Source organism: Candoia aspera, chromosome 4 (genome assembly GCF_035149785.1).
Source record: "Candoia aspera isolate rCanAsp1 chromosome 4, rCanAsp1.hap2, whole genome shotgun sequence".
Lineage (NCBI taxonomy): Eukaryota > Metazoa > Chordata > Lepidosauria > Squamata > Boidae > Candoia > Candoia aspera.
Window position 1 is genome coordinate 60349655 of NC_086156.1, and position 15455 is coordinate 60365109.

At 38.4% G+C, this 15455-nt stretch overlaps 1 protein-coding gene across 2 annotated transcripts; it reads right to left on the reverse strand.

Annotated features, from left to right (window-relative positions):
* Positions 1 to 2035: 2035 nt before the first annotated feature.
* On the reverse strand, positions 2036 to 13319 carry HUS1 (HUS1 checkpoint clamp component). 2 transcript variants are annotated; one of them, XM_063304227.1, is made up of 8 exons: positions 13177 to 13319; positions 12020 to 12147; positions 10273 to 10449; positions 9082 to 9189; positions 7657 to 7731; positions 6008 to 6107; positions 4904 to 5035; positions 2036 to 4098 (listed from the first exon to the last, which is right to left on the reverse strand). In XM_063304227.1, exons 1-8 carry the CDS (start codon positions 13226 to 13228, stop codon positions 4016 to 4018), a joined length of 855 nt encoding a protein of 284 aa, XP_063160297.1. In that variant the 5' UTR covers positions 13229 to 13319; the 3' UTR covers positions 2036 to 4015. The 2 variants fall into 2 exon arrangements, with proteins under 2 accessions (XP_063160297.1, XP_063160298.1); XM_063304228.1 differs by having other exon boundaries at positions 12905 to 13307.
* Between the last annotated feature and the right edge of the window lie 2136 nt (positions 13320 to 15455).

The window sequence follows — 15455 nt, forward strand, 5'->3', positions numbered from 1 at the left end:
AAGACCATGAATGTCTGAGCCAGTCTGGCATGTGGAGCTGGCAGGCAGCCTGTGAGAGTGGGAGGGTGCAGCCTGTCCGTTCACTATAACAGTGCTTGCCTGTGTCCAGCAAAGGAGAACATGCAGGGATGAGAGACGTTTGATGATTCAGTATTGAAGAAAACCCATGATAGTCTTGCTGTTATTTTAAAAGTTTATGTTCTATCAACTAATTCTGCGTACGTTAAAGATACTGTAGATAGATGGATGAGAGGAACGTATTTTATTTCCTTTAAAGATATTCTAGACACACATACAGAAACAGTAAGAATAGAATAAGAAAAACAGCACAGACTAATAGTAAAAACTTGTACAAACATTCCCTGATTTTAAATAGTCTGATTTTTGGCTTAATTAATAGACAGATATTATTTTTTTAAAAAAAGATAAACCACACAGTAACATAAAATATGCAAAGCATGGGTATTACGAAGCGTTATTTTCTCAATACTTCTCTCTAATACACATTGTGTCTCTCTAACACTCATTACCTAATCTTTTTTACTCATTAAATTAAATTGAATACATAGGAAGCTTATACCATTGAAAAAGACAAAACCCTTGTATATTCTTACACATAAAAATACACAAAAAATACACAAATGTTCCTCTCCTTTCCAGCCAAAGTAAATAAGGAGACCAAATAGAAGAGAAATAGGATAGAGAAGTGGTAGCTGCACTGGGAAGGGAAGGGAAATGGAGAATAAAACTGGATGGCAATGGGGCAAGTAGCAGAGGCAACTGGACAGGTATTGAAAGAATGGAAAGAAAAACCCTATTCAAGTGTTAAAAATGGCTAAAATTCAGCAGGCCAAGAGTTCCTCCCAAGGGGGCAGCTAATCTTGCAAGGCATCCACTCAGAGATATCTATGATGATGCTAAAATCACAAAACCAGCATAGTTGAATCACAGTACAAAAGATGCTGTTTGGTATTTGCACTATGTCAAAACAAGTGTGTAAAGAACAGAGTTTGAGTTGCAACACTGCAGCATGTAATTTGTCACTTTTTCCTGCCATTTCCTCTTTCCTCTCAGCACTGATGTCTGCAGTCATCTGTAATTCCTGCCCCTTCATTTCCTTTCAAAAGCAGTGAATGTTGGATGATCACCAGGTAATTATTTCAGAAAATATTCATATTTTTATTGAGTAAATGGGGTAATTGGTAGGGCTATGCTTGCCCAGTGGTGAATCAATTAGGATTTACCATCTTCAGTAGGTTGGTGGATGGGGATGTACCTGAGGAACACACAGACTGCCCAGGCCAAGGTTCCAATATTATCAACTATACAATGGTCTCATGTAATTTTTTCCTATTCAGTAACCTAGTTTGTTGTGGGGTAGCAATCATCCTGGTAGCAATAACCTGCCCTTAACTCTGGATTTACTATTATGAAGATAACATTCACTAGCAAAGCCAAGACACATTGTTGGGAGAAAGGTTTGCAAATAATATTTAGCAGGGATTAAATGATAGTATGTATCTAATTCTATTGAGAGTACACAGAGTACTGTGGCAACCATTTTCCATACAAGAAGTTGTTTTATGCCAGAGTGGTCCTAAAATCTTTGAGGAGGGAGGAAATAACTGCTTATTCTGAACATTTCATATCAAAAGTATATAATCCTCAGTTATGGAAGTACTGTTAAGGTTTAATATACAATTTTGTAAAGTTCTATGTTCAAGGATATCAGCAAACTCTATCAACTGACATATAGATTCCTTATTTCAGGTTAATGGAACACTCTTTCTTTCCAGAAGGAATAGATGTACTTTAGCTCCTGAAGTATCCAGGTTTTTATCTAATTTGTATCTTCTTATTTCTCCATGAAGGTATAAATTAAAGGTCAAAATCTATCTTATGAGAATACAATACAATTTGCAGAAAACAATGCTCTATTCTAAATTACTTGCTTGTATGAACACTATTTGTAATCAGTAGAAATAAAAACTGTTTGGGGTCTTGCAAATAAGACTAAAGACACAACTTGTATAGGTACTTTTTAGCTATATATATTTGGTAGTCATTCAAGAGCAAACCTTTCCTTGTCTGGTCATGTCCTGACCAATTCTTTCTAGGGCTGGGTATGGATGTTGAAGATCTACTTTCAACTTCTTCATTAAGTATGAAAAACTCTTAGTTAAGTCATTGCTTCTGGATACGTGACTAATTAGATGTTAATCTGATCTCAAAAGCTAAACAATATACTCTTGAGTGTTATAGCATACTTTGTTTAGAAAGGCTGTACATGCTCCAAAGAATCTTTTTGTTTTCAAATATACAGCACTGCAGAAGGCTACAGTTTCGTACTTCAATGAGGGACCACCATGAAATTTCAGGACTGTTGGCTCGATTGGGAAGTAAAAAGAAAAAAAAAAATCCCAGAAGGCAATATCAAACTATATGCATAAGCTGCCATGAAAAAAATCTGGATGCCATTATCACCAAAGCCCATTAGAAGGCATTAAAATATGTATTTTATTTTATTTTTTAAACTACCCAATAGCTGAAGATCTGAATGGTTTAGAATAAACCACATCGAAAGACACAATTTTCCATAAAAACATATACAATAAAATTAAAAAATGAAAAATGAAAAGACCAAACCAACTCAGCAGCAGAAGCTGCTAATTCAAAATCTAAAACAGTATGAATTAAAATACAATTAAAAGCCCATTAAAAACCTAAGAAAAAAGAAAGATCTTCACCTGCTGCCGAAATGCTAACGTGGGTGTCAGTCAAGCCTCTCTGGAGAGAGAATTCCATAAATGGGTGCCACTATATAAAAAACTCTCTGCAGAGGGGTAAATACAAGGAACAAAAAGTTGAGTTTCAGTATTTTTAGACGATGTTCAACCATGTCCAATGCAATCAAACGCTTCCCTATTTACTACCTGATTATCAATCAAGTGCAGTTTAAAACATGAACACTATGCTGTTGCAACTATTTATTAACTGGAACTGGACTGGCTCTCTTAGTACTTAATCCTCTGGCGGATTGTTAATTATTTATTGTTCATCTATATCTTCAGCCAGAGTTACTATGAAGCAAAGTACACCACTCCACATTTTCTGAGGTAAATATGAAGAAGTATCAACTGATAATCATGATGGTATTCTTAACTAGGAATGAGTTAGCCTGTCAAAATCAATTTCAGTTATTTCTATTGGTTCCATTCTAAAGTTTATTTCATCTCTTATTTTCTTCACTTTGCAATTTTTAAGGTTAATGGAAAAATATGACTTTTCATATGCATTTAACCTAAATGATATATTGGCCTATATATGTTTGTTATACCTTTATAAATATATTTATTATATTATCAGACTTTGATACAATGGACTTGTAGGCAGTGGACCAAATTTCTGCTGCAATTTACATCATTTCCATACATTGCAGCAGATATTTACTCCACTGTATACATTTGTTGCATGCAAATGATACGAGTGATGTAATTTGCTTCATTTGTATGACGACATCAAAATGTCAAATCCCTGTAGTACCCTACTACCCAATTCAACATTAACTCAATAAAGGAATGTTTTGAGTCCATTAGTCAAGATTTCACTATATATGTATTTTGCACAAATATTTTCTCTTCCTTTTGGGTAGGGGGCCCTCTTTCCCCTAACCCTCACGTATTCCTAGCAGTAGTTATTTGACAGTAGTTTCATGAATCATCAGTGTTTATAAACTTTGAGAAATGAGCTTTTGGAAAGATCAATTATTCCTATGCAGGTAAAAGCAAATGACTTAAGGCTTATTTCTTTAATTCTTAACTTATTCCCTTCCCTGCTTCTATTTATAATTTTGTAAAAAATGTTCTCTCTCTCTCTCTATATATATATATAGACACACACACACACAGAAATTGGTTATAAGGTGGATTTTTTTTAACAGAGAGCAAGCAGCTTTCCTTCATTCTTTTTGATCTATTTCAACAACTTGAAGATATAAACTGGGATGACTTTCAATTCATGCAAGGGCTGGAATGAAGTATTGAAGGGAGACGTCCTCATGGAGCAGGATGAAATGAACAATTCTCTTACTTACAATATCTGCAAGACACAAGTCAATATTTTAAAGAATAACAAGACCCAAAGTGAAAGATGGAATTTACTGTCAAGTGCTGCCTGTTCAATTCAATAGGTGGCACAACATACTGGAAAGGGTTAAAGACTGCTTCAGCACTTGAACAGAAGAATGTCAATCTCATCAGAAAGAAGGAAACTCTCAGAATTTCAGGTCTACACAGTATTTGCTGGAACAAAATAAGATTTTAAAACCACAGAACAGTAAATAAGAAGAAAAGATATAGAGCAAGGAGAAATGGTCATGGAATTGTTACTTAGCTCCTGTAAAGATAGTATTAAACACAATCTGTAAGCATTAGAAAAAAAACTGAAGGAAAAAATAAAGAAGCACAGCATCTGCATTACAAATCCAATTTTTGGCTCGTGGCTAGCTGAGGTTGCAGCATGCAGAGAATGCAGAGCAAGTTATATGTAACAATAATAATCCAGAACTGTATGGGATGGCAGTTCTCTTAAGGTCTGTTGAAGTGGTCTATTACCAGAAGAGAATGCAGCCAACATCTGATTATTGATTTGCAGTGGCATGACAAATAATCCTCTAGCCAGTATCCTGGAGAACCAGCCAGACTGCTAGTCTTGGATCTGGAGCCTACCAAACTGACATTTGATCCAGAACCGACCCTGCCTATGCACTGGACTCCAGGTTTCAGCCTGAATAAAATATCAATCAGACATTTTCCTTTGACAGAAAATATATGACAATTTCTTTCAAGTGTTTTATATAATTGAATTTAAGTCTAAAAAGGCTAGTCAAAAAAGGAATACTTACTACACAGTGCTTTTGTGGGGCTGACTTGCTGCCCTGCAAGGAACAGGAGAAGTCTCTTAATGTCAATGCGTGCCTCAGCCATATTCACAGGGTCCCTTTCTTGAGTAGGGTTTTGAGAACCATCCCTAGATACTAAAATTCAGAACAGAAAATGTTTTGTCGTCTTCACCCAGACTTGTTAGATTAACTGTAAGGAAATTCCATACCATTTAAAAAAATTATAATTAATGCAACTTGAGATAACAGCAACAAGGAGATAACTAGGTAGCTAATACTTCTTCCTCACAACATTCCTGTACTGCTGTTTGATTAATGGGAAGGATGGCTAAAAGACAATTATCTCGCCCAGGCAACTGAAATATTTTTGTCAGGTGGGACGAGAAAACAGCTAAAGTCAAGAGATGTTTTGTCTTGTCACTGTTTTGTCTTGTCTTTGGGTCAGCCACAGTTCAGCAGAAAGAAAATCCAGAGTATTTTGATGGTTCTGGTTTTGGATGTAACAAAATCTCACATCCAATCAGCTATAGCCCAGACCCTCTGAGAGTTGTTAGGGCTTTCCAGATGACAGCTGCACCCCCATCCTCTCAGGATCATAGCTGGTACCAAGTGAGCATATCTCAGACAGGGGGAACACCAGTGGTGTGCTGGTAAATGCTCCGCTGACGCACTGCTAGCTGTGGAACAGCTGATCAGCGTGCTAGGCACAGTAGCTCAGTTCTGCTCTCAACCAGCTCACAAAATTCCAGACACTATAACAATTGGCTGACATGAGCCGGCGCAAGCCAGCTCCAGCACACCACTGGAGGACACCCTCCTCTAAGCCCACCCAAGTCTTATTATAATGCCAGGTTGGCTACCTTATTGACAGTAAGATCATGGATGAGGGGGCCTGTTATTTTCAAGAAGGTTGGACAAGATGATCCTTGTGGTCTCTATCGATTCCATTATTCTGTGATGTGTAATGCAATGCCACATGCCGATGTAAATCCCTCTCTTTTCAATGAGACTGTATACCCAGTAAAACACTTGTAGCCTCATTGCACTATTTTATTTTTAAGACCTGTGAAATCTCTCGAGGTCTGACAAAAAAGGTAAAATGCTTACCCCAAGGAGGATTTCCAAGCTCTTTAAAGTGAGTTGTAATACACACTAGATCAGTTTCTATTTTCAATTTCATCTCTCCATTTAGATTTGCTTCTATTACCTACATAGAAAAAGCCAATTTCAATAGCTATTAATAACATTTTCTAACTCATCCTGACCATATGCTTATGAACATAATTATACAGCATAAAAACTGAAACTCGAACCATCACCAGACATTGTTGAATTACAGCCAGCATATAGCTTGGAGGATGGAGAAGGTGCATACCAAAGAATGAGTCATGTGATAGCCCATGGTCCTCTGAACCACCAAAAAACAGGGTTGCTAATTAAATGGACCCCCTCACAACCTAACAGCCTGGATTTTTCTCACCCTGTTAAGAACTGTTTAACTTTAAAACAAATGAAGTCTTTTTCACCATGGATATACTCATCCCCTACCAACCACAGACTATGGGAGACGGAAAGAGTCTGAGCAGCCTAATTCCATTCCTTCTAGTTTAAAACATATATGGTAAATATGCAAAAGAAAAAAGGAACATATTGAATATTTGTAAGATAATTAAAAACTAAGATAACCAAGCCAGATATTCCTAAGGGTCACTATTCTGTAGCCTATAGCTAGGCAAATATATGAGCAGCAATATGCCTAATGGCACCTTCCTTTATGCCTTCCAGGCTTTCTGTCCATTTGATTTTAACATAGATTCTTTTAATTAACATTTTTGGATTCTTTTGTATTTAGTATTTTTTTAACCAAAAAATACGGAGGGGGGACTGGGTTTTTCATAACGCATAAAGCACCAGTCACTAGCATCATTTTATTTACACAATATAGGCTCCATAGGCATTTTTGTAAAATAAAAATGAGGTGTGGCTGAAAAGTGCTTTCTCTGAGAAGATGCCCAGTGTGATGTGTGGTGTGAGTTCAAAAATGTGAGAAAAATAGCAAATGCCACTGTCCTCTTTATAGTTGTTTAGGATCTGGGGTGTCTATGTACTGTATGCTGGTGCTATGAGCACTTGAAATTCAAAGGAGGAAAGGTGCTTCACAGCATGCAAGGGGCACTCACGTACCACCTTTTCATGCAACCATATCTTTTCCCAGAACTGCAGAACTGCCCACTGCAGCATGAGAAAGACACAAGTGTTTTAAAAGGAGTTGCCAGCAGGTGCTATATGCGGGCCTACACAACACCTTTTCCCCAATGAATTCTAAGTGCTGCACAGCCCTATTATCTTGGCAAGCAGGCAATATCAAATATGTAAGTTTACATGTCAGATTGCAGTCAGATATTGGCCAAGCAAGACTTGATGGCTTTGCTCATTTGCAAGACTCAACAAGCTGGGAAGAAGACAATTTGAAACCAAATCCTGGTTTAACATTATGTGCCAAAGCAGCATGCCTCTTATAAATTAAAGGAGAGAAAACAAAACGATTAAAGTCTCCCGATTCTCACCAACCTGGAATGGATTTGCTTCATCTGTAATTTATTTTGAAAAAGTGATTTACATGATTACTGATTATAAAAGCACCATCTTAAAATAGGGTAGCCCAGAATTCTGCAACAGTTAAGTAGAAATGCAATTCAACTACGTCTAGCTCTCTTCCCAAGTGCTCCTTCACAATTAAGCATACTGTAACTTACAATAGAATTGCTGAGATTTTTCATTCTCTCCACAACACTTTTCATGGTCTTCAGCACAGGTAAATAAATACTGACCTAGAAAATAAGAATAATAGCACTCTAGCTTAGATGACCTAGGAATACCTTCTAGCGATAACACACTTTCCAAGATGATAAATTACCCTGTGGAGAATTAAACTAATTTAGAACCAAGTGACATTCTATGGCTTAGCACAATAACTGAATTATATATGGTTTGTGTGAACTCACCCAAATGTAGCTTAATCAAAAAACTATGGTTAAACTATGACTAAGCAGGATGTGTGAACCAGGCCATATTGTTAAATACATCTCCTTTCCTTCCTGCATCATTCTTCAAATGTGAATTCTAGACGTAGGGAAGGACAAGCCAGCAAAGTTTAAAACCCTCCTCTCCTGTGTCCTTAAAGAAAAGTGTCCTGTTTAACTTGGCTTTATGAAACAGAAATTTTGGTTCAAGTTGCTTTGGGTCAAAGTAAGTATTTCTGTTGTACCGTGGCCTCATTTCAGGCTAACTCCTCAGAGAAGGATTCTACTCAGCTACCTGCACTAATTGAGCTGATTCTGGCCCAGGACTTGAGCCAGAATCAAGACTTGACTCAATACTCCGAGCAACCACCTAGACCACATAAACAACAGAATCAGGCTGAGGACCCTGGCAATAACATTTCCTCAAAAGTGTTCCAGTTCTGGCTGTATAAGTACTAACTATATTAAGGCTAGTACCTCAGTGAGATTAGGCCTAGTGAACATCAACTGAGTAATGCAAGGGTCTCTAAAGCCCCTGTGTTTGAGAGTTAGCTTTTTGTTGGGAATCTTGAACATCAGAAGTGTAGTTTCTCTATTATCTGAGATTTTGTTCTGTCCTTTTGTCATAATCTTGACTATGATCAGTTTGGCTTTTGATTTCAAGCTACCCTTCCGTGGCACAGGTAATGTTTTGGGGGACTAGACCTTGGACTGTATATACATCTTCGATCTGGAAGTACCTCTGCTGGCTGATGCATGGAACTGATGCATAGAAATGAATGGGGAAATGACACAAAATATTGGAAACAGCCAGATGAAAAATTTCACTGATATCAAAACATAAAGCATAAAGGCTAAGAATAAAAAAGGATGTTTGTTTTAACAGCTATGACAGAAAAATAAGGAAGAAACTTGCTGCACTAAGATCTGAAGCACATGCAACTTTTAAAATAAACTTAAATAACCTCAAATTGTTTTATTGTCAACTTTGTATCATTGCTTGCAATCATAGCTGTGTACAAAGTGAGAGATTAAACATATGGACTTCTAAATTTAAAAAAAAAGTTGAGAGAATACAATTAATAAATTTGAAAAGGAATTAAATAAGAGTGTTTTTAAAGCTTAGTTTCAATTCTGTGAAAATTAAACGTTACTTACATCAAAATCAGGCACACTGGGTTCTCTGAAGTCATTCCACAGCTTTCTTGGGATAACCCCTACAGGAATGTCATGAGTCACAATGCGGCTACTGCTTGACAAGGAAGGCTAGAAGAAAACACCTCAAATGACCAAAAGGGTAATATTTGGCTGCTATTTAAAGGATAACCATATTTCACTGTAGTCATCCATACTGAATTTACATCAGTAAGCAACTCCTTTATAAACTGCAAGTAACATCATATCTTCAAGCCAGTGAATAACTGGCACCATAAAGTTATATCTCCTCTCCCATCATATATGGATAGTTATAATGAAACACGCCCATCCTTCATAGATTCTCTTCTGAAAGTTTGTCTGGGGCAGAGGCCTACACAAATCTCTACAGCCAGATTACTCAGACATCAACTTGCAAAGTCCTAGAAATCAAATTTTGAAAGTTTGCCACCTAAAAACTGAGAGGACAATTTTGCTTATAGTACAAGATACACAAATATGCTTTGAACCCACTATTCACTCCTTCATAGCCACAATCTTCACATGCAGGTCTGTTGTTTTAAGAAGTTAAATCATGCATAAATACATAGTAGCAAATTTTATTTAATTTTTATCCCGCCTTCATTTTTATAAATAACTCAAGGCAGCAAACATACTTAATACTCCCTCCTCCTCCTATTTTCCCCACAACAGCAGCCCTGTGAGGTGAGTTGGGCTGAGAGAGAGCAACTGGCCCAAGGTCACCCAACCGGTTTTCATGCCTAAGGCAGGACTAGAACTCAGAGTCTCCTGGTTTCTAGCCCAGCACCTTACCCACTAGACCAAACTGGCTCTCTTTCAAATTGCCCTTGAGTCTATGTTGTCATTTCTTTATTCATGCATTCTGTAAATTGTAAATGGCCTAAACTAATCCCCATGTGGAAGTTACAAACCAGCAGCACCATAATTTGGCTGAACCCAAAAGCTATTATTTTCCCTTCACCTTCACCATGTAGCTAACCTGGGGACTTCAAATAGCTAATATGCCACAGTATCAGTGATAAATATACCACAAAATTCAACATCTCTGTATAAAAGTTATGAATGAGCATTTAATACGAGTGTCCATTTTACTACTGGCCAAACACTTGAATAGTCTGCAATTCTCCTTTGATAGGAAGACTGACACTAGACTTAGGATACTTCTCTACTCACCAGTTCCACAGCTACTGTAAGGCAAGGGCAATGCTTATTAGTCAATTTGATTTTCACTGCCTTGGCATTCTGGGCAGTTTTAAAAGCTCTGGAGAAGTTTTCAGATGCCAGCTCTAAATAAATTTCATTATTTTCTGCAGAGACACCCTCCAGCTGGAATTCATCAAAGAAGTTCCCCTAGAACAACAATGTTAGAAAGCAGAGATGCTGATAACACTGAATGCTATTAATATTGGGCTTCATTTAAAAGTTGCTTTGGATGGTTTTAGTTTAGCCTTTGCTCTTATAGGGAAACTCTGTAAGTAAGGTAGCTGCCATATTCATGAAGGTAATCCTGTGACTGTACTTTGTATGAACTACCAAACAAAGCTCAGTATGGCTGAAGGCATTACTTTACATACAGCTACACACAGACCAGAAAATAACAACAACCCACAGCATATAGTAACTTCTTAAAAAACAACACACTTAGAATTGTATGGGTTGCAACTGAGATATTTTACTAACAATATTTCCTGCAAAAGAATCACCAAAACTTTCATTTGTTAAAAGCTTGCCAACCCACAATAAAACCTAACAAAATGTAATATATTCTGACGATAATACTTTCAATAGTTTAACAGAAGATATTTTTCCCAAGACTTTCAGTCTGAATAAAAAAGATTTCTCATCTAAGTATTTTATTCAACCACGAATTGAATTACTCTGCTGGCAGATGTACAGACTAAGTAAATTTCTAGATCAGAGATGTATATAACCTGCAAGCCACTGACTATCAGTTCCCCTCTGAATTTTCTGCAAATCTGCTGCAAATCTGCAGTGACAAGAGATAAATGCTACTATCTGAAGAAGCAATTGAGAATGGGAGAAGAAATCACCCTACATTATGTTATTACCAACTTGGTATCATTGCTTGCAATCATGTCTGTACAGAGAGAGATTGTTACTATCATAGAGCAGTTGCTCTGTTTCTCCAAATCATTTTTTATTCCCAGTTTTTTTAGGATTTTAGATTGTTTTTAGTGGTTTCTCCCTCCTGGCACCTGTATTACTTTTGTAGTAGGAAGCACATCAGCAATTGCTCTTGACTGCTGAGGCTAGGATCCAGCAATCTCCCCTTCTCTGCCTCAGCTACACTCACAGTGAGAAGTTTTTAAACTCCTCTGTTCCTGGAATTTTCACCACTTTCTGCTCATCATTATCAAGTCTGAGCCAATTCACCTCAGTCTATTTTATTTGGGCGATACTATGCTAAGACAGATGTTAAGCTACCTGAAACTGTTCTTCCTGTAACCTTTTTTTAAATTATGATAACCATTTTCCAGCACTTCTTGGATATCATCCAGACCTTCTGGATCATTAATACCTTATATTAATTATCCCAGATTCAACTTGCATCTTGGTTGTCTTCTCTCTTCCTGTTCATTTATTTCTATCTCTATTTTGGACATTTTGTAACAACATAGCCTACATTTTAGGAGAAGCAAATTAGCATGCTTTTCAGTAATTTTCCTATACTTATTCTCTTAAAATCCATGACAATGTAGAGAAAGTAACTCAGGCTTCACTGAACTAAGCTGCTGCTTACTATTCACGATTCTACTGCCTTTACACCACACACAATTCTTTGTCAGGAACAAATATTCAGAATGAAAGAAATATACATCTTTGCTTGATACCTAGTTCTCACTTAGATCAAACGGATTTCATAGGTTGCTATCTTTAATATTTTAGCTTGGACTCTTACCTGATTAAGTTCACACCACATGCTAACACCTCCATTTGCTACTTTGTCACTAAGGATGAAATAAAGCTTATCCAAAGTAAGCCGTAGGGTACAGGTTTTAGCTAACTTGGCAATTGTGTTCATCACACCTGTAAAAACAGTACATTTTACAACATACACTCCTAATATCTACCTATATCTAATATTGTATAGAGCAAGTCTTGATTTGCAGAAACAAGAACAGGAGGTGAAACTCCATTACCAAAACAGGCATATATAGGGTGAGTTTGGAAGTGGCATTAAAAAATTACTGGACTCCAGTAATATCCCATCACTAAAACATGAACTTCACACTTCTTCTGTAAGATTAACAATGAAGCTTTGGGGTCAAATTTCTAATCATTGTAATTTTTTTCAGCTACTTGCTGACCAGTGTGGAATTGTGACTGAATTTTTGTTACTGATTTTATTGACATAATTAACAAGTAATTCTACCTTTCTCACTGAATTTAAAACCTTATCTCTCACTCACTGTTTGCAAACCATGGAGGAAAAAAGAAGACAGGCTTTGAAATAACATAGTATTAATAGATTCATTAAAGATAGGTAGGCAGTAACTGTTGACATATCCCTGCAGAAAAAAAACAAACCCCTTTCTCCTGTATATTCTTTCTCTCCCAGAGCACAATGAAAGTCCGAGATTCTTCCTGTGCTGCACACACTGTCTGAGTATTCATATGGCTTGCTTGATTTGAGCTCAGCATGCTCTGGGAAGCAAATCACTGGAAGCAATCTGTATTTGCTTGAAGTAATCCAATTCATCTGGCAGCTCTGAACCTATCATTCCATTTCGCCTCCTCTATAGGGTGGAATAGACTTGAGCGTCAAACAATTATATAAGGGCACCATTCATCAACCTTCTTTGACGCACTTTATTTCATTTTTACTGAGTAGCCACGTTTCTGTTTCTGTTTCCGTTCCCAGCAGAAGGCCTTGAATCTTCCTTGAAGGCCCCATTATCCTCAGAGGAAGCATATTCTTCTGATGGAAAAGAAACGCCACTCTTGAAACACTTGCAAAATCAGGCGGGCAGCCGTTAAAAGAAACGACGGAGTGGAGGGAAACCCGAGATTTCTCTTTCCAGCAGAGCTGAAGGCTTTTTCACACGCTCTACTCACGACTGAAATGATTGAGACATCCAACATCTATAATCTTAGCTCGAAACCGCATGGCAGAAACAGCTCCAGCACCAAAGCTCCGCACTCGCCGGCGCAGTCCTCCTCCAGCCCGTCGACCATAGAAAAAGAGAGAACGTCGCTTCCGGTTCCCGTTTGAGCACCTTAATAGTAGGCGGCTTTGAATTTGTGCGGAAACGTTACTGAGAGCTGTGTCTCACCGTCACTTTCCCTCCCCCTTCAGTCAGCGGAGTCACTTTTATAATCTCATTCACTGCCAGCAGATTTTTGTGGGAATCGGAAGTATCGCAGATCCTCGAACAGCCAAACTCTGATCTCGCAAACTACTCATTTCTTAGATCTTCGGTGAAAACCGGATCCCGGACTAAGGCGTCTCTGCCAACGATGCCTCTGACCATTTTTGTTTCTGGGTGCACTTTCCTTTGTTCATTGGCAGTCTGGGAAGGCTTTAAAAGGAAAAGGGCACTTACATACTCCAGGTTTTTCCCCGAAAATCAAAGTTTTCTCAGTCCCGACTGGCGAACAGCAGAAGCTCCAGTACCACGGGCCTCGTAGAAGGCGTAACCTGAGCTTTCAGATCCTCTTATGCCTACTGTGTCTGCAATGCAAAACCCCGTACAAATACTATATGACAGCAAATAATTAAAGTTGGCTATGCCTCTTTTTACAATCCTGATATGGTAGCCGTAGTTAACAAAAATAAGGTACTAAAACATTGTGAAGTGGAAGGTCCCCTGTACGAGCACTGAGTCATGTCTGACCCTTTGGGGGGACACTGCTTTCTCTCTGTTTTCTTGGCAGACTATATCTGGGTGATTTGCCATTGCCTTCCCCAGGAGGCTGGGTACTCATTTTACCGACCTGGGAAGGATGGAAGGCTGAGTCGACCTGAGCTGGCTACCCAAGAATCCAGCTTCCACCGGGATCGAAGTTGTGGGGGGAGTTTTGGTTGCAATACTGCTGCCTATCACTCTGCACCAGTCCAGGCTGACTAAAACATTACATACTCTTATTTACCCTCAATACATTCCACTCCATAAGATATTATTTTTATTTAAAAATGCCTGTTCTGGCCTGTTTTGCTCCATCTTTTATTACGGCCCCATTTTTAAGTGTCCAAAGTACTTAATATGTGGAGTCCTTGGTGCTCTCTGAGCCTTGTTGTTTTCTTGCAGACGTTTCATTGCCAGACTAGGCAACATCTTCAGGGCACTGAAGATGTTGCCTAGTCTGGCAATGAAACGTCTGCAAGAAAACAACAAGGCTCAGAGAGCACCAAGGACTCCACAGTTCAACCCTGAGCTACAAATATTCTCTTCAATTGGTACGTAATATGTCTCAGTCTTTCCTTTTACAGCTCCACAAGAAGGGGTGGGTTGATCTGCAAAAATACAATAATGTTCACACCTGTACACCAGTGAGCAGGAAATGAACACTTAAATTCACCTGCCTTTCAGTAACTCCAGTATATAATACATATTAAGAGCTAACCCTTTGCACAACTGACAGAAAACAGGCTCAAAGGGCTCATCTTTATACCCCTTTAAACTGCACCACAAAGATGCCCCCATTTTGAAGGAACCCACTGCAGAGGCAGCTCAAAATTGTATTTAGCTGCTCCAGTTTTAAAGTGGTATTTTCCCTCTTCTCCTGACACAATTTTGCCTATGGACACAATCAGTAATGTGTCCGATGATATAGGCAAGGGTTGGGATCTGCCCAACTCCTGCACCTGTTGGACACTTAAGGCCCCTGTGAGCTTGCTTTGACCTGTACAGGTGCTGGATGCTGCCTTCCATAGGGTTAGGCTGCAGGAAAGACATCTGCCTGTTTAATACTTGACCAGCATTATGGAAAAGGCCAAGCAGTACACATGCTCTAGAAATAATGATTTATTTCCATGAACTAGTTCCATGCTGCACAGCAGACCAGTAAAGACTCACCAGGAGAGGTTTTTTTGTTGTTGTTTCCACAGCAACTTCACCACCACTTGGGCAAAATATGATGTTTCACTCCCTGTTCCCATCTTTCCATGATTCTTGGGAATCATGTACTGTACTTCCCCCCCCCCCCACTGTGTGTGTGTGTGTCTATGTCAGAGAGAAAAAGGAACCAAGCTTCTTGCATCAACCAGCTGCATTTCAGTATGCCAGGTAGGGGGAAATAAAGGCCACATTACAGTATATAACTCAGCTGGAGAGGGAAGCTACAGACACAACATTCACCAGGAAAGGCTGGCCAGTAAAGCAGAATAAGCTCTC

What these genes read in the sequence shown, in the direction of transcription:
- HUS1 (XM_063304227.1), bottom strand. Translation starts at nt 13,228, where the DNA reads ATGCGGTTTCGAGCTAAGATTATAGATGTTGGATGTCTCAATCATTTC. An exon ending in ATGTCTCAATCATTTCAGTC is followed by an intron (nt 12,148 to 13,176) that starts GTGAGTAGAGCG and finishes CTGTTTTTACAG; the next exon opens with GTGTGATGAACACAATTGCC. An exon ending in TGTGGTGTGAACTTAATCAG is followed by an intron (nt 10,450 to 12,019) that starts GTAAGAGTCCAA and finishes TTGTTGTTCTAG; the next exon opens with GGGAACTTCTTTGATGAATT.